Here is a 20,713-nt window from a genome sequence, read left to right on the forward strand (position 1 = left end):
GGTTTTGGGTTTGGGGATTTTTGGTTTGTGTTTTTTGTTGTTTTTTGTTTCTTTTTAAACACAATATAGCGGTATAAAGGGCCAAATTCTACCCTCAGTTTATGCAATGTGTAGATTCTGACAGCAGCTTCATAAGTGCACATGGAAGCACATTTAGGCCCTAGAGTCAGCCATTAAAATTTAAATGATATTGCACATATAGAGCTGGAAGTGTCTTTCCACTTCATTCAATCTGAAATATTTCTCAATCGGTGGCAGATGTAAGTTACTCGAAGATGAAGAATATTATATAGCACTTGAATAAAAGGAATTTGAAAAGGTCTCAGTTTATAACAATAGTTGCATTAGATCTGAAACAGACCAACTGCAGCGGGCCACCTATTTTCAACATACAGTTTTGACTTTTTTTTTTTTGCTCATAATGAATTATGAGTATGACTTTTCTGATTGTTGCATTAAGCCTGTAAAGAATGCAACAGTCATAAGAAAGGAAGGACTCTTCCTGCATTAACAAGTACACATGGCTGCATCTCTCTCAGTAAAATCATGTTCAGCTTCACTGGGTTGACAGCCATGCTCAGCAATTTGAAAATTATGCTATTTAAATACACAAAGATCCAATACTCAACCTCACAGCAATTAATTTTTTATATCTTGGCTAGAAGGAAAAAGTAGAGAGAGATTATTTGGTCTCAATTTATCTTTGCCCTGGAAGTTGTAAGTGGGGGAAGTACTCCTTAAATAAACTTACCCACCTCTAATTCTTACCTGTAAACCACGCGGGTGAGATTGATTCCTTTCCCACTCCTAGCTTTAAACACCCATAGTGTCCATATGTGAGTTTGTTGTACTCTAACACACTAGGCCTTCTGTACAGAGTTTTTATAGTTTAAAAGGAGAGAAACAGGTACACTCAGGGTGATTCCCTGACTTAATTTGGACATCAGTCTTCAGAAGAGTTACCCTCCTACATTATCACCTAAAAATGCCCACTTCATTTTGTTAGACAATGGGACATTTTGAAGAACTAACTTGGATATACATATCTACTGTGCAAACATCTATGTATTGTTAGATGAATCCTACATGAGATGACTACTCCATGTGCTGTAGCTTGGATGAGTAAGAGGTATCAATATTGCATACCTGAAGACAAGTAGTATTAGAACACCCTATGGTAGCTATCACTGTGGAAAGCGAAACACAGTAACACTTCTTATCAACCTTGGAGACCTGCCCCTTCCCTTCTAATGCTTTTCAGACAACTAAGAAAGGGAAACCAGATGAAAACAGATAATGTAGACCTTACTCTCCTGTTTGCAAGGGAAATGGTTGGAGCTTCATGGCTACTACAGAATAACTGAGGATCAGAACAGGTGTAAAGTTAGACTAGGTAAACATCTTCCACCACAGCGCTTTATGTTGTTGGACTTAAGACAAAATAATGCAGTTAAGAGTCAGCATGCATATTATTCCACCATGGCTTAAAGCAACTCCTATCAACATTAAATACCTAAAGCAATCTCAAAACCTGTAGAATACATTACTCGCTCATCTGGTTTCCAGGCATCAGAAGCCTCTCAGAACAGGTTTCTCCCATTTTCTGCTGTTTCCCAGTTCATATTATGCATTTTCTTAATTTGCCCATTAATCAGCTATTACACAAACAATATTTTCATACTCCTTTCCTCAGCCCAAACAGCAACTTCCATTTGCTCTTCAGGATTTATGCTTCCAGAGACAAGATCTACTCGGGATACCACTGGGATTTTTCCAAATTTCTGCCAAAACTCCTTAGTGTCATTGGCACACACATAGCCTCCACATAAGGATCAAGAGAAAATCTGATGTAGGCATCAGAATATACCCTCTCTTACTTGTCAAATCTAAATTAAAGAGCACTAATCACTTTTGGAGGGAGTAACTCTTTATACCGTAGGTTAGAAACTGGCAGCCTTATCTGCCATAGAAGGTACAAGTTCCTCAAGATTCCACACATAAGCCTGTCTGGAGAAGAAACAGAGCCTACATTCAGTTTTTTTAAAGTTATAGCTATTACCATATAATAAGTAATGAATAAGTAATGGCCAAAGTATTCCCCCTCCAAAAATTCCTTTTACGTACATTACAATGCCACAGTTTTGATTGTGTAGTATATCAATGACAATAGCAGCAACGCTGTTCTTTGAGCAACTAATTTTAGGAATATTGTTCTTTTTGCCTTTAGGAGCCCACAAATTTGATTTTGCTTTTTTGGTAAAACTTATTTGCATTGCATGACTATTTCATACCACGCAATACTGATCACATTTCCAGCATCACTGAGTCGAAAACAAACAAAAAATCTGGCACTACTTTTACTTTTTTACAAACTCTAAATAAATTGATATAAAAGTGAAGGATTATGTAGGAAACATTCCAAGAGCCATTTAAACCTCTGCATATGTTTATTGCCACTTCCAGTGAGCTGAGGGCATACATGTAGACTACACCTGCAGGGCTTCGTGGTCTCCTCTCAGCTAACCCAAGCAATTAAGTTTCAGAGTATTTCACAAAAAACATTCCTTTCCCTCAGGCCGAGTCTTACCAAAGAGAAGAAAAAGAAACCAAAAGCATTAGTAATCAGCATCATGGCAAAAAAAACCCAACCAAAACACAAACCAAACCTCTGGTCATGGTACCTCTTAAAGCATGGCGAGACTTGCAGCTCCCTTTACCGAAGTACCAGTTGTAACAGGGGCTCTTTTCCCAGCAAACGCTAGATACCTCCTCTTTAATATTCAGAATTGGTATTGACTACTGCCAGCCCGTAATCTTAGCTTGTTTTCAGCAATCGGCTGAAGTTACTTGTCAAATCTCTACTCAAAAATGTCTTCAAAGAGACTGGAGCTTAATTTTGTCCAGCCAAAAGGAAGATTGTTAGGACAACAGTGAGCAAAGCTAAATTTCATTAAGCTATCATAAAGTTTACTCACCCTGAAAAACACTTGGCTATAAATGAGAAATAAGATATATAAGGTATTAATAAGTGAGAAATACCTACGGGCAAGAGACTGAGAAGGCTGGAGCACAAGCAGCACAGAGAAGAAAAAGCAAAATAGTAAAACAAAGTTACTCCAACACAAGGCACAAATGAAACAGCTTATTAATTCTCAGTGGAGGGCGACCTCAATTCCATTACACTTTCAACACACAAAGCATACAAGCCAGTAAAATAATCATCTACTGGAACATTATTTTTGTTAGTGTGATTGTCAGCACTTATCTTACTAAGACAAAAATCAACACTTCCTCAAACTCTTTCCCAGCTGTTTATCTTTCAGAAGCAGTACTTCAGTGCATCAATTTAGCAATTTATGAGCATACCTGCATCTGCTCCGGTTGTTCACCACATCAATTTTCCGAAACAAAATCATCTCCTTGTTTCCATTAATTGGTCATTACAACATGTTGATCCCAGCAGTCCATCATTTGTTATAATTTTGTCAATTAAAAAAACCAGCCTGGGAGATGATCTCTGCTAATGGGACACCACATCCCCTGCATTCGCTGTTATCTAAAACCTTCCTTTGCTATTTTAGAATTGCTTGATAAAGCTTCTTGTTAAATGCTTTGAATGAAACCTTCACATTCAGGATGCTTTACTGGCTGGTTAATTACACCATAATTTTAGTTTGGCACCTCCATCTTCCTAACTGGCACCCAATCTCAAATTTAGAAAATCTTACTGATCCCATTTATAAAAAAGCTTACATTCAAAGGGGTCAGTTTCAAAATCACTGAGACCCATAAGGGGAGATGAATTTTCACAAATGTTCACTGAAAGCAAATACAGCACATGTGTCACTATCAATTAAGCAAATGTTCATTTTTTTTCCTGAAGATGCACCTTTCCTCTAGGAATAGAAATATTTCACTTAAATTTTAATATCCAGCAGCTCCCGCTGTCTTCATGTTGGAAAGAGAGCTCTTTAGAAACCTGCTTAGCTCGGAAATGAAAGCTTAAACAAGCTGCTAGTCTGAATAAATATAAGAGTATTTTTAGAAATAATTCTTCTGTTAGAAAAGTGACTCCCATGCCCACTTGGGTGTGATAAACACTAAGAGCAAAACCTCTTCTCCTTCCTTCCACCGTAGAGGAAAGAATGAAAGAAATCAGTGTTGTTTCACTACAGATTTAACACATAATATCTTGGTAACACTTGCATTAGCAGGATTCAAACAGAAAGAAGAGCAGAAGCTTCCCTAGTCTCTTGGGAAGCAGTGCAATCTACTTCAAAAGGACAACGTGTATATATTGAGGACATAAAGAAATAGAATTTCAAGAGATATTTCTACTCTTAAAACAGGAATTTTCATTCAGGACATTAGTGATCTCAGGAACGATGCAAAAATTAGAGAGTCAACAAAAACCTAAACCATTTTTTAACAGCTGAATATAAAAAGGGTCTTCAATATAACTGACAAAATCATGATGAATCAGGTAGCTGAAAATCAATTGACATAACAGATGTAAGTTAACAGAGAGTCACTACGTTATTAACAGGATTTGAGTGACACTCCAATGCGAGGTCTTCATGCTAAGATTAAATTTTTTTGTTGTTGTTATTTGGGCTGCTTTCTGGAAGAAAAGCTCTAATTCAAACCTACTGCTGAATTTGATCTGTGTTTAGAATATGTGGTGCACCACGCACAGTGCAATATTCAGTTACGTTAATTGCTGCTTTGGATTTTGATATGAGAAAAGTCCATAGCCTACTGATGATTGGGATTCCATCTCTTCTCCAGCTTCTGAAGGCTACACAAACCTCCTGTCCTGTCAAGGCAGACAGCTGGCATTATCGCTATTCCAAATTTGTTTACCTAAGCTAAGTTCAGAACCAGGAAGGAGGCAGCAGAAACCTGTATGGTTTTGTTTTGGTTTAATATTTTTACCAGTTCTCTTATACTCTGAGGGAAGACTTCTAGCCTGGTTCTCCCAGAAGAATCTCAGCATTAGGTCTCTGCCAGAGAATCCATCTGTGTCAACTGCTGCAAGCAAATCTGCCCCTCTTCTTTTGTTAGAGAATACTTTCTCCCTTCTCACCAAATGCGTACGGATATTGCATCCAGAACACGCCATTCCAAATGTAGTGATAATATATTTACCAGATTTTCCCAATACCAGAGAAGATCCATAAGGGGTCAATCATTTCTTCTTTGGTTCTCTCTTCCCTGTGCTAGCATGTTTCTCAATTTTACTAGTTACTTCATTTGTCAGAATACTTGAACTGGTTGTATTCAAACTCCTTTTTACTCTGAAGTATGTCAAACACAGGTTTCTCCAGCGCTCCCTGAACATATGAACCAAAAACCAGGTATCGGGCTCGTTTCTCTGGCTAAAACCAATGGCAGTGACCTATCTCCCCTTTGCTGGAAAGTTGACTTGAATACAGCTTCAGACTTTAACTACCAACCAGCCTTCCTTACCAATTTTAACAATTACCTGCCTCAGCCAGATACTGTTAATAAAAAGCTGAAAGGATGACTAACAATATTTTGGATATCTCTAGTTCTTGAAAGTGCCTTTGGATAAAACTTGCCCTTAATCCTTCTGTAATACATAGGTTGCATATTAGCAACCTAAAGTTACATAACATACTGTATTTCAATTCTTTTCACATCCTGGATCTGAAATGCCAGTTCACATTAAACAGTCTTTGATGGTTGATATCATCAACTTAGGCTGAGTGAACACTTGCATTTTAAGTTCAGAACCTGCAGTAGCATTTGATGTGGCCATCAAACCAGAGCCCTCCCAACGCCCTTTCGTCCCCTAGCGCTGCCAAACCACGAGATACTCACTCTTGCTAATACCTGCTCCTGGCTATAATGTGTCAGGCACAGTCACTGCGGTCACCTCACACATACTATGGCTGAACTTGGCAAGGGGGTTGTGGAAGAGAAATAGGTGTTTTTCCCTATGTCCGAAGGAAAAGGTAGTTCTAGAGAAAGGGAGTTTTAAAGCCCAACCATCCCTTTCCATTTCGAAGTACAGATTTGATCAGGTAGACTAAACCACATGAAACACTGCTACCAAAGAGTTCCAACAGAGTTTGTTTGTCGCTTTTATACTCTCCTGCAAGACTTTTCCCCCTTGGTAACTCAATGGCCACAGTAAGAACTCTTATCTGAGACAACGAACTCAGTTCGCTTCTTACACTATAAAAAAAATATACAGTATGAATGTTTCAGAACCCTATCCCACTCTTGACCACAGTAACTCTGTGGACACCTGTATCGAGACAAACAAATGTGATATTCAAGAAAGCACATCACATCTGCACTACATCCTTCCAGTTTCACCATGTGATGCTTTAAACAAATTTGAAGGAATGGACATCTTCCCATTTGGAATATTCATGAGCAAATTTCACCAGCGATAGAAAACAAATAACCACACATCTGTGCCACTCAAAGGAATTTATTTTTCTTCCAAATTGTCCTTAAGGAAAATGTGAAAAAGCTACTTATTATGGCAGTGCTTTGAATAATGTGTTTTTACATTGTATTAGAAACCTCTCCACAGTGCTAGAAGCCTACCTGGTTCTGCAAAACTGAATGATTGCCATATTACTATTAACTGCACATTAGAAGACAAATTACAAATCAAAGTATAACATCTAAAAGGAGGCAAGTAGACTGCTTAGTCCTTATAAAGGCTGGTGGAAGTCATGCAGAACAGCTTCATGATATGATTTAAATCTGAAGTATGTTTTAAATTACCTTAAAGATATTAAAAGTTTCAAATGCCTTAATTTTAAGATAGCTTAATTATTCCCTATATGTTCTTGGTTTAGGTCTATGGCTTTTTTCCTCAGCGATGTCCAGCAGTTACAGGCCTCTGCTTAAAACAAAACACATGGGAAAAATATGAAAGAGAAATGCAAATCAAAAGTGATCTGTTTACAAAGAAAACATTACATTGGAAAACAGTAACAGAAATATTTACTTTTCTGGAGAAATATCACATAGAAATGTCAGCATTACACAAAAACTTCAACTGCTTACATTTAAATGTGGTTGCAATAATCAGACACTACATGAGATAGACTAAAAACAAATTTCTCTGTGCTGGTCTGGTCAAGATTTGCTGAAAAAAACGCTCACAAACAAGTAAGAATTTATACCAAAAGAAGGAATACTGCTTCCCCCCCTCTCCCCTACCATTTATCTATTTCTTATAAAGTTTTAGTACATAACATACTGCAAAAGCTTTTTGTAGAACACCACAGAACTGTAGTGTACAGTTTACAGGGGGATCTGAAGTCTTTCGTATAAATTAAACCAGTTAACTCCACTGACCAGTAGTAGAGTTAATTGCCACTTGGCAAGGGCTAACCAGAGAGAGATCCCTACAATCTCCTGAAGATTGTTAAGCGCTGTCTATACAGCAGAGCCTCTGCTAACACAGCTATGACAAAAAACCATCGCCCTCCTCCCCAGCCCTCACTATCTCCAGCATGACAAGCTATAGCTTGACAGAGGACAATTTTTAAGGGGAAAAAAAAAAAATATGCTGGCATAGCTACACTCTTCCCCTGAACAGACGATAAACTGATAAATGCTCCCTTCTGCTGGCGTCGCTGCATCCACACCAGTAGTTTCGACTGCAGTATCAGTGAGAGAGTGTGGATTTCTTATTTCCTGTACCAACAAAACACACGGGTATCCCAGGGACACGTGGTTGCATAGAGCTAGTCTTACGAAACAACACCTAGAGCAGATGCTGGAGAATAAGAAGGAAAACCATTTAGGCACAGCTGCTGCCTTCCTCCTCTGACACTGACAGAGGAGAAAAAATGCCAGACTTCTGCCTACCCCTTCCTTCTGTAGGAAGTAAATGCCTAAAAAGTCAAACCTTGAAGTACCTTCTATGGCATTTCAATGGCCTGGTGCTGCTAACTTACTCCACAGACAGGGAAATAACGAGTCAATTCTCTTGCATCTCCTCCCTTTTTCTGTCCTCATGATTTGAAACTCAATGCGTATCAGCCTAAACCTCCATACAGCGTAGTCCATAAGCATTCCATGACTTCTCAACCCTGATCATGATCTGAAGAGGCCCCAAGGCACAACATTACCGATGTAGCAATACACAATCTTGTTTCTTATTTCCATGTAGGGAAATAAGAGAAATGAATGAGAAAGCTACAGAAATAGGAACCGAGTCCAGAAGTACGATGCTCACTCTGACATCATAGCATTACTCTGTCCCCTCCCAAATACATATTACAATAACATGTGATGTCTTAAGCTATTGCTCAAACACAGTAAGACACTCTTTTTATCCTAAGCACGTCATGTCTGCAATAATTTTATTATAGCTTTAGACTTTTTGCGTGACAAATACCACACAGGTAGAAGAGTAGTTATCATATAAAGTGTCTTGGAACATTATGACAATAAGATTAGAGTAGGTCGGTAGAAATAAAATACTGCTGTAACTAAAATATATTCTACCCATAAGGGAGGAGGGACTGATACACAAGACAAATTCAAGAGAGAGTAACATGAATCCTGAATTTTACGCATACCTCTGTAAAGCCATCACTTGACTACTTTTGAAAGCAATTTCTCTTACAAACAAAAAAATAGCTGGTAGTAGCCCCTAATATGATGTTTAGCACTTTTCAGAACAGCCCAAAATCTTTCCCAGGACCGTCTACCAGAAAGTAAACGTAGCCCTTTAGTCACTGACAAGGTTTTGAAGAGGAACTGCATAGCTGCCTAGGAAGTTAATTTCAAAAGACAACAACAACAAAAGGTATCTTAGTAGAAACTACCAATCCCAAGCTCTTCCCCTTGATTTAAGGCACCAGGGAAAACAATATAAACCTTTTCAAGGGAAGCTTGGAACTTTTCTCACCATTTAGGTTACAAAATGCATTTGCTTCATAAAGCCTCCTCACAGCACCCCACTGTTAGATCACAACTTTTTTTTCTTTCTTTCTTTTTTTTTTTTTTTTTATTTGCACTGTTTCTGGACCATAAAAACAGGCTTTCATTTTAATCTGCTTAACACACTGTGGGAAAGGGCTTCTAATTTCACAGCACTGAGATAAGACAAATAATTCATATAACACATTAGCACAACATCTATGGCGAAAGCATTTAGTCAGAGCTCATTGGAAACAACAGGGTGCTGAAGCAAATCTGAGAGAGGCAACTGTTTGAGAACCCCACCATGCACTAAAATACTTCCTATTACATTCCACAGTAAAGGCAAGATCACAGAATATTAAAATATGAGTTGTCCAGAGGCAATAAGGCAGTAAATTCCCCTCCTCTCAGTAGACACCGTAGCTTCCCCCAATACTCCAGTCCTTTTCTAAATGGTTGGGGTTTTTTTCAGGCCATTCTCCGAATCAGTCATCTTTCCTTTGTGCCCTTTCATTACACTTCTTCCTTAAGTGCCACGTCTTTCTGTTACTGTTCATTACCCAAAACTACCCTGCTCCCCCTTTGGCTTCATTTACTTCCTTTCTGGGTTTGTTTTTACATTTTCTATTGCTGCCTCTCCAGAGCTGAGTTTGCTTCCAGTGTGCGTTCTGCTGTGTGCAGAGAAAAGCAATGCAACGAAGTATTTTCGGTATATTGGCACAAGTCCCCACCTAGCCGCTTGTGATCATTTGCTCTCAAATCCCTAAAGACATTCTGCTTTGAACCTCTGCTGTGGAAAGGAAAAAGAAAAGATACACGGAAGAAATTCAGGAGACTTGCCAATTGCAGAGATCTGTGACAAGCCATTTCTACAGTCTCTAAACTGGGCTGAAAACAACAGGAAGGTGGACTTGGGAACACCAGTCAGCCATTTCAGCACATGGCTAGAACAGAGAAGCCCAACACTGGGACTAAGTACAGCCTGCTAAATGGAAGCTCGTCGTTATCTGTAAACCTAGCTGCTCTGCTGATCCTGGCTTCGTCCAGAATCTTTTGTCCACATCCCCTCTAAGGTGAATGTTCTATGAGGGAGTGTTCTTTGGGGAACTGAAACCAAAGATTTTAGTGACAGAACTCCTTGAGCCTGTTTCTAAGAGATGCAAGCACTGCTGTGGAAAGTTAATGACTAGTTAGAGTTTTATAAGGATTTTACTTCCCTTTTAAAAAAAATTATCTTCCCTTGTTCTTTTGCATAACCTTGGATATTACGCTACTAGTCACACTAGAGCATCTCTGGGATGCTGCTGACCTGGCATGGGGTATTATGGTAAAAAAAAAGTAACAACTGCAACTTCTCACGAACTAGAGCCAGGAATCTCTAAAAAGAGGTGAAGTGGCAAGAGTGTAATTTACCCAGAAAACAAAAAAAGGGAAGAGAATTCAGTTATGGTCAAACCCTGTTAGAAACAGCATAAACAGATTTTGACAGCTAGCCAAAATCTAGAGAGATAAATACCAATAAGCCAGGTCACCTCGACAGTCACCTTTCTAGATTTTCTGCAGGTAAGTCCCTACAATTTGTTGCCCTTTCCCTCCCTTCTTCTCTCCATCAGGAAACAGAAAAGACTTTTTGATTGTTATAAGAATAGAGCTAGGATTTCAGCAATTACAAAGTAAAACTTCTAGTAATCTTAGCAAACACGTTCCACGTACAGTGACAGACAATTGCAACTCAGGTTCTGTACACAAAGCAATTCTTGCTCATCCCCTAGCAGCTGTTCTTAAATAAGGGTATAAGTTCTTCTCCAGCAACAGAGCCACAGTATGATCCTGCAAGCAACGTTATAGCAGGGTAACAGTATATCTGCCAAAGTAATTACAACTCAGCCCTACCTACCCTGAAAACAACAGTTAATTCATCCTTTTTCCAAAGTAATTTTCATTGGTATTTGTCTTTATTTCACAGTGCAGTTCTTGATTGCTAGCAGTCCTCCCTTGATCTTTACTACACATACACCCCTAGCTCTATACAGTGAAGTAGTATCACTGACATCAACAGAATTATTCACGACGCTTAGTATTAAACACACATATAAACCGTCACAGGATGAAGTCTTCTGCCAGTAGAGCAGAACTCTTCTAATAGCCAAGGGTAGCTTTCATGCTGCTAACATATGACTGACCTTGGTCTGATCTCTTGCAGATTCATGTTCGTGAAAATCAGATTACTTCAGTTTTTAAAAATACACCTGATTTTAGCAGAAAATAATACACTGTTACAAAAGTCAAGTGTATTGAATGGTACTGAAATCTGTAGAAATGACTTACCAGTTTGTTTTTTAAAGACTCTAAGTGTAAAAACTGGCTGGCCATTGACAGATGGGCAAAAACACTTAGAGACTGAAAGTATAACGCCACTACATGTTTCTTCATCCATTATTCTTCCAAGCATCGACCCTGGAAAGAGTTGCTTTTGTGCTTTTGCTTAGTTTTACATGTGTTATCTCAGAAACACTATGACCCAACATCAGATGTTAATAGTTCAGAGAATATTTCATTAGAATTTTTAAAAGGCCTCTCTGTAACAACCCAGGCAGTAAAGGACCCTTCCTAACTTCTATAACGACAACACAAATAACTAACAAAACTTCTCTTGAAGATTACACAAATGAAGTATGACGCAGAGAGAGAAGAGGTTTCTGATATGCCCTAGTTTCCTTTGAGATTGGTTTCATTTTATTTTATTTTTTAATATACACAGGATTTAGAAGATGCTTTATGCTGACAGTTTTTTACTTCAAGTAAAGTATTAACAAAAGCTGTATTTTAGCCTGTCTTATCAAATTTCAAGTCTTCTTTGAAATGAATAGTTTAAACCTTACCTTTCTGCCCTTAGTTAACAGATGTAATGCAGCACAGCCCTCTAACTGATTTACATTTAGGTACGGACTTTGGCAAACTCATCTATCAGTTGATAAAAAGGCATTTTTTTCCCCACCTCTACCTTTGAAGAGAAACTATGAGGGGAAATCCTACTTTAAAGTATTCTCACACTTCCGCGACAGGAAGAAAATAAAACCTATAATCTGTATTTCACAAGCCTTGGCCTTGGTTTTATCCTTGACTGTATCTAACAGACCTTGCTTCAATGCCAAAACAGTCAAGTCAAGCTCTGCTAATACATAATTTAAGTCTTCCCCATGGTGTCTACAGTTTTGCATATATATGTATTTCAGAAGTGTATGCCATACACTTCTACATAACTATGGAAAAAAATTCCTCTCTCATATGTGAGGAGCTGGCAATGCTATTGGATGCATACTTGATAGCACTTATGCCAAATGGTCTACCTCTGGTTTTTTTGGTTTTTTTTTTTTCATTTTGTATTCTTTCAACCATATTTTCAAAGCCAGCTGCAGCCTTCTTGGCCATATATTCACCATTCTTCACACAAACTGCCTCTTTGGATGAGCACACGCTTTTTGAGGATTTTTATGCGAGTAATTAAAAAAAAAAAAAAAAAAAAGGTGTGGGGGGCGCTCTCTTCAACCCCCTTCTAGGAGTTCAGGAGTTTTCACTCCCATCGCTGCTGCATATTAAACATTTTCGATCCATTTGAACAGTTGCAGAATTAAAGCATACAGACACATTGTCAATTAATGCTGTAAATATCCCACAGTCTGTACAAAATGAAACATTTAAAAAGAACAGCAGCACAACAGTTTTTCACTCCGTGATCACTACACCTGCCTCATTAATCTCATGTACCCCTGTGAGGTAAATACATAGTACAACTACAAACCAAAAATCAATAAAACCTCTAAAAAGGTTTAATTTGATTCTACAAGGGAGATTATCATAATCCAACTCCGCTTTCTCACATTCTGCTAGCAATCTCTCTCAGCTCAGTTTCAACTGCTAACTTTGTTCTCCATCTCGCTATCTATCACGCTGTTATAATGCCAGCTCAAATGCTGTTTGTAACAGCACAGCAATTTCTCAGAAGTTGCCAGCTTCATAGTGTGTTCCTTTAGAAGTGCATGGAAATTATTAGATTAAATTACAAATGAAAGATTCTGCAGTTGGTCATGATTACTGGAATATTTATGTACATTCAGTTGAGCATGAATTTTAACTTTTGTTCCTTTACATCCTTTACAGATCTTCTGTTTCTATTCTGTTTTGCTGGATTTTATGGGAAGTGAAATTGAAGACAACTGGAAAAGAGCTACATGTTTTCCCCATACTCTCTAATATCCTCCAAAGAAAAGACTGTGACACCCACCTCCCCCATCCCCTACTGGAATAGTGTCAACAGATCCCCTATAACCATTTTTAAAACCTCTGTTAATGGGAGCACATTTCACATACAGCAGAGCAACCCCCTATTTAAAGAACACGACGCTACAGGAATCTGCTTTACAAAGCAAGACCTGCAACATCCCAGTTGTGCCCCCCGGTTTGTAAGACTTCACACACCAGCATGGAACCAAACAATTAATACATCCAGAAATACCTGAAGAAAACATTGATCATACCACGACTGGTGATCACAATAGGGTAAGCAGCAGTATCTTTGATTATGTCACTGCTGAAGGTATTATTTTCAGGAAGATATTTCAAACCAATTTCTTGACCATACACTGCCAACGAAAATATCTAGTAATTTTCTACAGGAATAGAGCTGTTTGACCCAATTCCAATGCAGATAATTATATTATCTGTACCTAAAATCCCTCTGAGTGTTTCAATCAGGTATGGTATTCTTCACTTTCTGTTCTGATCTGCTTAGCGTGGCTGAGCACCATTAAACAGCTGTCAGATTCCACACAAGAAGTGGCTGGATTTCAGTAATAAGCAAAATGGTTCCCAATAGTGTTTAAAACACCTGGGGATCCTTCCAAATGAACAGTGCAATGAGGCTAAACTATAAGATTAAACTGCTGCAAAATAAGCCCCACAATTTCTTCATAAAAGTACACACCCTAATACATTTAGTCTCTGAAGAGCTCAGTTGTTGCTGAGAATGAAACGTACCTAGATGAGACTTCAGATAAGAGTATGAAGAATAATTCACAACCTTTACATTCAAGAAATTAGACAATTAACTCCTCGTGACATACAGCCCAAGCTATTCTCGTGTTTCTATCAGCACAGACCATCTACAACAGATATGCTGAAGTGCTAAACCGCAAGTCAGAGAACTGAGCTCGCTATGTTAGTTCAGCTATCACAAAATACAATACCAGCCTCTTCTTCATTTTCAGTCCAAGAAGATTTTATAACCTAAGAAGCAAGCGAACTAACTGATCATGAACGCAGTGAGTGAGAAGCGAGAAGAGGCTTTCTAATCGTCAGAACAGCAAGCTGTAGAAGAGCATCCTATCAAAACACCGGGGCCAAAAAAGCTAACAACCCTTAAAATGACGTTCGATCTGTTTATGACACGAATTGTGTAACGTGGATCTAGTGACAGTAGAGGATTTAGACTCTGCTCTGCAGGGCCCTCCTCTATGTATCTGCAAGAATCTGTGCAGTTAAGGATGCATGGATTGTCTGCCAGCCGTAGGTAATAATTTTAAAACCAACAGCTCTGTAAAATGCAGTTCCAGAAGCGATTATCAAGGCTACAAAGACTGCCTCAGCAATAGGTGAAACACAAGATACTTGAAAAAAGAATAAGAGGAAGAGAAAACAAGACAGCAGGAATCTGCATATGAAGTATGGAAGCTTCCACACATGCAAAAGTTTCTCCAACACCTTACCTGTAGGAACTTCCTCTTCTACCAAAGCCACAGAAATTCAGAAAACTACAGAATCTGCCTGGCGAGCTCAGGTCCAGGTGTAAGTGTACTGTGACAGAAAAAATTTCAGCTCCACTTGAGAAGCAGCCACTGCTTCCCTCCCACAGCGTCCTGCCCCAAGGAACTGAGATGGCAGGAAGTCTTTGATGGTACAGGTGCCTATAGCCAAAAGGTCTAGCATGGGCAGACAGCTGAGAAGGTGACAATTGCCTCGCAGTACAGAAACGGAAGGCCTTAAGTCAAGTGTATTGTTCCATTTTGACAGCTCCCTGTAAGCTATCTGGGCCCAGCATTCCCCTTTCCCTTCCCCTGCCTTACACAACCACGCGACACCAGCTACTGCTGCCTCTGACTATAGCCCCTTTGCTTCGTGTTTAGAAGCAAGGAAGCACGGAGACTGTAAACAATCCTTAAGCTACACAGCACCCAGACTTGCCAGTGCATTTAGATATACCCCCAATTTTAATTTTTATGTATTTACACCTGTTCCTACAACTGTGTGTCACTGAAAACACGCTCTTAAAAATATTTCAGTAGAGAATGGATGATCTGTTCGTGAATTAATGTCAAGAGTGATACAGATATCACAGTAATTTAAAACTAGGTTGGGTTTTTCCCCCCCTCTCTTTTTCACTGGGACAGCTCTCAGATTAAATCCACTGAGATCAATTGAGTCATTCCAGATTTTCCCCAGCACATTTCTGTAGCTTAGACAACAAATACTAGAAGGGGGGTGGGGTGGAATCAGACAACCTCCCAAAGCTGAAATTACCCTTTCCATTCAAACACAGTACTATATCTGAAACTGAAATTGTCACACAGCCCATTAATCTCCATTACAAAACATGTTCTTTATTTAGTAAAATTACAGCATTTGGTTGAATGATAACAGTATTTACATACTGGTTTATGAGCTCCTGAGATGTTTCTCAAGCAAATAAAATAAGAGAATAGGTTACGGTTTATTGAAATAAGAGAACTGCATTGTTCCTAAGAGAACAACATACTGCTGCTATTATTGCTCCTATGCTACAAACATTTAAAACAATCTTGTCCTTTAAAGGATTCATAGCACATATCATTTACCAAAATAGGACTAAATCAGTCGTGCATGCAGAATAACCCTCAATGATGACAAAGGCAACCCAAAGAGTCTACAGAAAATGTTCAAATTCACAAAAATCAAGGAGGGCTCCTGAAAACAACACACGAAATTTTGTACCACGACAACGCTCCGTGGAATAGTCTAAACCCAGAAATAGAGAAAATCTAGCAATAAAAGATTTTTTTAAAGAAAAGAACACCACAAACCTACTGTTGTCATTATTAATGATGTCACATCCCTACTTGTGGAGCATCACCCAAATTAAAACAAAAATAAAAAAGCAAGCTCCCCCCCCCCCCCAAACTATCAGTAGAGAAAGGGTCAGGCTGAATAAATGACATGATAATAAATTCCAAAGGCTTCTAGAAAATAGCAAATACTCTCAGTACCTCAACAGCAAGGAAACAAGAACAAGTACCTATGTAGCTGCAGCTTTCTATTATTAAATACGAAGCATCATAAAAATATTTACACACAGCATCTTCCAATGATGCAAGAGCTGCTTTTAAATTTTTTTCGGCAAGACATTCTCTCTTCATTGACTTACCACTGAGACCAAGAGCTCAGTTCCAAAAAACCAGAGCATTTGTTATCACATTAAAAAGCTTTTTATATACTTTTCATTTTTAATGAGACAATAGTTCTCTATTAAAATATAGTTTATTCAATTACGACTATTTCTAAGGGGACTAGTAGAACATTAGGCCTTAGACTGCAGCATGGGGAGAACTCCATGGATGTCAAAGCCTGCAAAGTGAAATGAATGGCACTTAACAGTCACAGTCCAGGGCCAGAGCTAGTGAGTGAAACATTCCTTCTACTAACCATGGCAAACCACAAACCCTTGTTGCAGAACACACACGGGCTGAAATTCAACGTGCTGGACAGTGACCGCTCTCAGGAAAATCTTAACTATTAGTGTCAGCAGTAAAAATATCCTTTGGGGGCAAAACCAGGATTTTATCCATTTCCTGCTCTTTCCATGTGTGGTGTCAATTTTGTAACGATCAGTTTTGATATCAGACTGCAGGTAATTTCCCGAAACATGCAGGTATGCATGGGTGCTCCCGTATACTAAATAAATCAGGTAACGATTCTCCATTTGAAAGGTGCTTTTGATAACTCCTGAATTTACGTTTTCAGTTAAGCATTCTACACAGCAACACAAACAGCATAACCTTAACAAAATAAAAATCAAATTACATATGGATCTGGCGCTCCAACCATGCATGTATATCAAGGAATAGGGTATTTTGAAATGCTAGCGTTATAATAGCTAAAAGCTTCACTTAAGAATTTATTCCACAGCAAACTTTCCCCACTTCTTCATCAGCAGCCCTTTCTTCAATTTTGTTTTCTTCATTCCCTAGGTAAACTGGTTATTATAAACTCTGAAGTATCAAAGCAGCTTTGCCGCAGGTGCAGCTATGAAAATAAAGGATATGAAACAAATATTTCTAGTGTTTTAAAAGGTTTGCTAAGTCAAACAATAAGGATTTTTACAGTTAGAGAGATGTGTGCATGTGTACGTATATCTAAGTATCTATGTATCTGTATCACTCCTCCATACAGATTGCACGAGAGTCCAGATCTGCCAGCTTACAACGTGTTGCAGAATCACGACCCAAACAGGTAAATTCTTGAACTCAATACACAGCTGAACATACGAGTTTATAAGGTAGCTGTTTTAAAAATAATTTCATCTATACTGGTCACATATTAAGGTCACACTGTTGCCATAAGAAATAAAGGACCATATAAAAAAAAGGCAAGAAATCAAATTCTATTTCAATATCTTTAAAAAAAAACCAAAACCAAAACACCAAACTACGAGTCTATAGGGACACCTAACCCCTAATCCATCGAGTCCTGATTTCAAGGAGGCCAAAATGTTAATATTGTCGTGTTTTCCTGCACGGTTCTGTATCTTCAGATTTTAACTATTAGAAAGACATAATCAGCTAGCGTGTAGTGTGTAGGTCAATTTATTTCCAATACGCTAATTTATGCAACATTAGCACAAAACGCCAGCTCCAATTCTCTTACTGTTTGCGCTCTAGGAGTAGACTTGTATTTTCTGCCAACTCCATTACATCATCCGAAAAAACCCAAACATTTCTTTTTTTTTTTTTTTTTTTTTTTCAAATCCCTGCCGCTCTCCTTTGCCTTCTCCCCTCTTCCTCCCCAAGCCCTTCAAAACCATCCGCCAGTTACCGCCGCCAGCTTTATTTCACTTCAAAGACCGCAAAGGGACGGCACCCAGGAGCTTTGGCTATTGTGTCGCACGCGGATGCCTCCATCACTGACCTTCCCTTTCCCACTCGGGCTGTTACATAACCCAGCGCCTGCTGGCGCGCAGCGAGCCAGAGCCGCGGCGAGCGCCCGCCTGTGCCCGACCCCCTCCCCTCCCCCGTTTCATCCCGGGGGGGGGGGGGAGGGACATGTGGGTCAGCGGGTTAGCAGTACCAAAGCCCAAACAATTCGGGACGGCGAAGAAAACACCCTAACCACCAGAGCCGCCCGGTCTTCCCAGCCCCCCCCCCCCTCCTTTTCGCATCCATACAGAAACGACAGCCGAGCGTTACATAATTTATGGGTCCCAAAGTTACCCCCTCCCCAAGCCCGTCGGAGCCGGCTGCCGGCTCCCTGCCGCCGGCCCGGCTCCCCGGCAGCACCATCTTGCCCGCGCCGCCGGAGCCCTCGGCCGGGAGAGCCGGGGCGGCGCTGGGGGGGGGGGGCGTTGTGTAACACCCGCGAACTACGGCCGCTCCGCAAACATCCAGAAAACTCCCCGACAAATTCAGGAAATTTTCTCCAGTGTTTCTGATTAACCTCGTTACATAAGGCGCTTGCATTCCAAATCCACTCTCGCAAGCTCTAAATATACCCCGCGCAGCCAAAAGCTCCCTGCACACACGCCCGTGGCCACCCGGCCTCCTCCGGCCGAGCCCGCTCCTCCTCGCCTCGGCACCCGCCTAACTGCGCGCTCCCTGCTCGCAAATCGCCTCTAATTAAACGTTTCGGCGTGTGTCATCTCGATGGCTTTTACTGTACGCGGATTCCCTGAGTGGGAAGCTGCCTGGGAAGGGGGGGTGTGGCCAAAAGGGGAAAAATACTGTAAAACAGAAGCCAACACATGATCAGCCATATTCCAACCTACAACCAAAAATCCCTCCGTCCGAGGAGAGACGGTCTCCCCACCGCCGGCGGCCGGGCATCGCCGCCCCAGCCCCGGCGGCGGCCGCCGAGGGGGCTGCCGCTCCCGCCGGGCACGCACTTTTCTCCGCCCGTCGTTTCTTTCGACAGCCATGTGTATTATTACATAGCGTTATTTAATTAATTTTTACCCATCACCGAGTGATTTTACCGAGCGAAGCCTCCCTAGCGCGCTCCCCCTCTTGTAAATAATTTATGAAGCGTTGCTCCTACAAGTAATTAAAGCGGCAGCCTCCTCCCTCTCGCACGTCTCGGCAAACTCCGGCGGTGTTTGAAGCCGGCGCCCCTCACCATCCCCGCGGCGGGAGCAGGGGCGAGCGCGCCCTGCCCGCTCCGCTCCGCTCCGCGGCGCGCAGCCCTCCCGCCGCCGGGGCTCGCTTCCCGCCGCCGGGGCGGCTCGGGCACTACCGAGCTGACGCCAAACTTCAACCGCCCCGAGCACCTTCAGAGCTGACCCGCACGGCTAAAAGACGCAATGTGAGGCAGGAGCGGGCTTGGCAGTCGGCGACAGAAAAGGGGGGGCTCGTTTGTTTGTTTGCATTCGGGGGGTCGGGGGGGAGCGAAGGAGAATCCACGGGAGCAGAGAGAGCCTCTGCAAAGTTGTGCACCTTCAAGAAACAACAGCACCTACGAGATCATCCGCTCCGCGAGGAAATCATTTTTAAGATACACTTAAATGAATTAAGAGAAGGCAGCGCGCAAGAGAGTGAAGAAGTCACCCGCAAACCGCAAATCTCCCGTTTAATCACAGATCCCCCATTCACAAGAAGCCACAGCACACCAGTTGAGAAACTGTCAAAAGCAGACAGACGAGGGGGAGAAGAAAGGGGGGGGGGGAAGGACACTGCAGCTTTAAAAGTTTGTTCCCTTGAATCTCAATATTCCTGCTGTTGCTTTATATATTTATAAAATTATGTAATTTCAGGGGCACAGTACCCATCCGGATACCACACGCAATAAACGAGAGAGATAGCAAAGCACCAAACACCGCTCAGTATTTTCATTGCATTTGTCCCTCCTCCTGCAGCAATTAAAAGAAGCTATAAAAGTTTGCAAGGTTTTGCAGGGGGTAGAAGCGTGGCTTGTTTGCGTGCGCGGCTTCACCAAGCACGAGCAATAAGCCAGAGGATTAAATTGCTGCATTTCCCCCTTCTCTCTTACCCCCCTCTTCCTATTCCCACCCACCCCCCGATCCCACTCCCCCGGCCCCCTCCCCCTTCCCCAAGTCTCCCTACCTCTGCTGCTGCTGCTGCTGGAGTAGCTCTGCCTGCGGACGGGAGCCGGCGCATCGCTTTTCCGGGCAGGCTCCAGGTTCACCGGGGTGTCCCTGGCGCCGGCGGCCGCCTCGGAGACGCTGCTGCCCGGCTCACTGGCTGCTGGATCGGGGGCTGCCGGAGCGGACTCCATGTTTTTCCCAATGTAGATCGCTTGGAGATGGCGAGCTCCTACACTCCCTCTATCTTCTGTTTCCAGCGCAACTCTATGGTAGGAAAGCAGAAGGGAGAGCGCGAGCGTGATCCAGATGGGATGTGAGCTTGCCTGGCTGTGACCACAAGCAGCGCTAGCGAGAGCTGCACACCCCCCCGCCCCCGCACCCCCCGCGCTCCGCCGCCAGCCGCGCGCCCCGCGCCCGGCATCGCCGCCCTCCGGCGCGGCCCCGGGCCGC

At 41.4% G+C, this 20,713-nt stretch overlaps 1 protein-coding gene across 3 annotated transcripts in view; it reads right to left on the reverse strand.

Moving 5' to 3' along the window:
* RORA (RAR related orphan receptor A) overlaps window positions 1-20,507 on the reverse strand; it is a 377,464-nt gene extending 356,957 nt beyond the window's left edge. For 2 of the 3 annotated variants that reach the window (XM_076348373.1, XM_076348372.1), the window contains exon 1: window positions 20,283-20,507. In XM_076348373.1, the coding sequence (XP_076204488.1) occupies window positions 20,283-20,454 (172 nt within the window). In that variant the 5' untranslated portion in view covers window positions 20,455-20,507. The remainder of the gene's footprint in view (window positions 1-20,282) is intronic. The other variant, XM_076348375.1, reaches the window with a different exon arrangement.
* Between the last annotated feature and the right edge of the window lie 206 nt (window positions 20,508-20,713).

This window comes from Aptenodytes patagonicus, chromosome 10 (genome assembly GCF_965638725.1).
Source record: "Aptenodytes patagonicus chromosome 10, bAptPat1.pri.cur, whole genome shotgun sequence".
Lineage (NCBI taxonomy): Eukaryota > Metazoa > Chordata > Aves > Sphenisciformes > Spheniscidae > Aptenodytes > Aptenodytes patagonicus.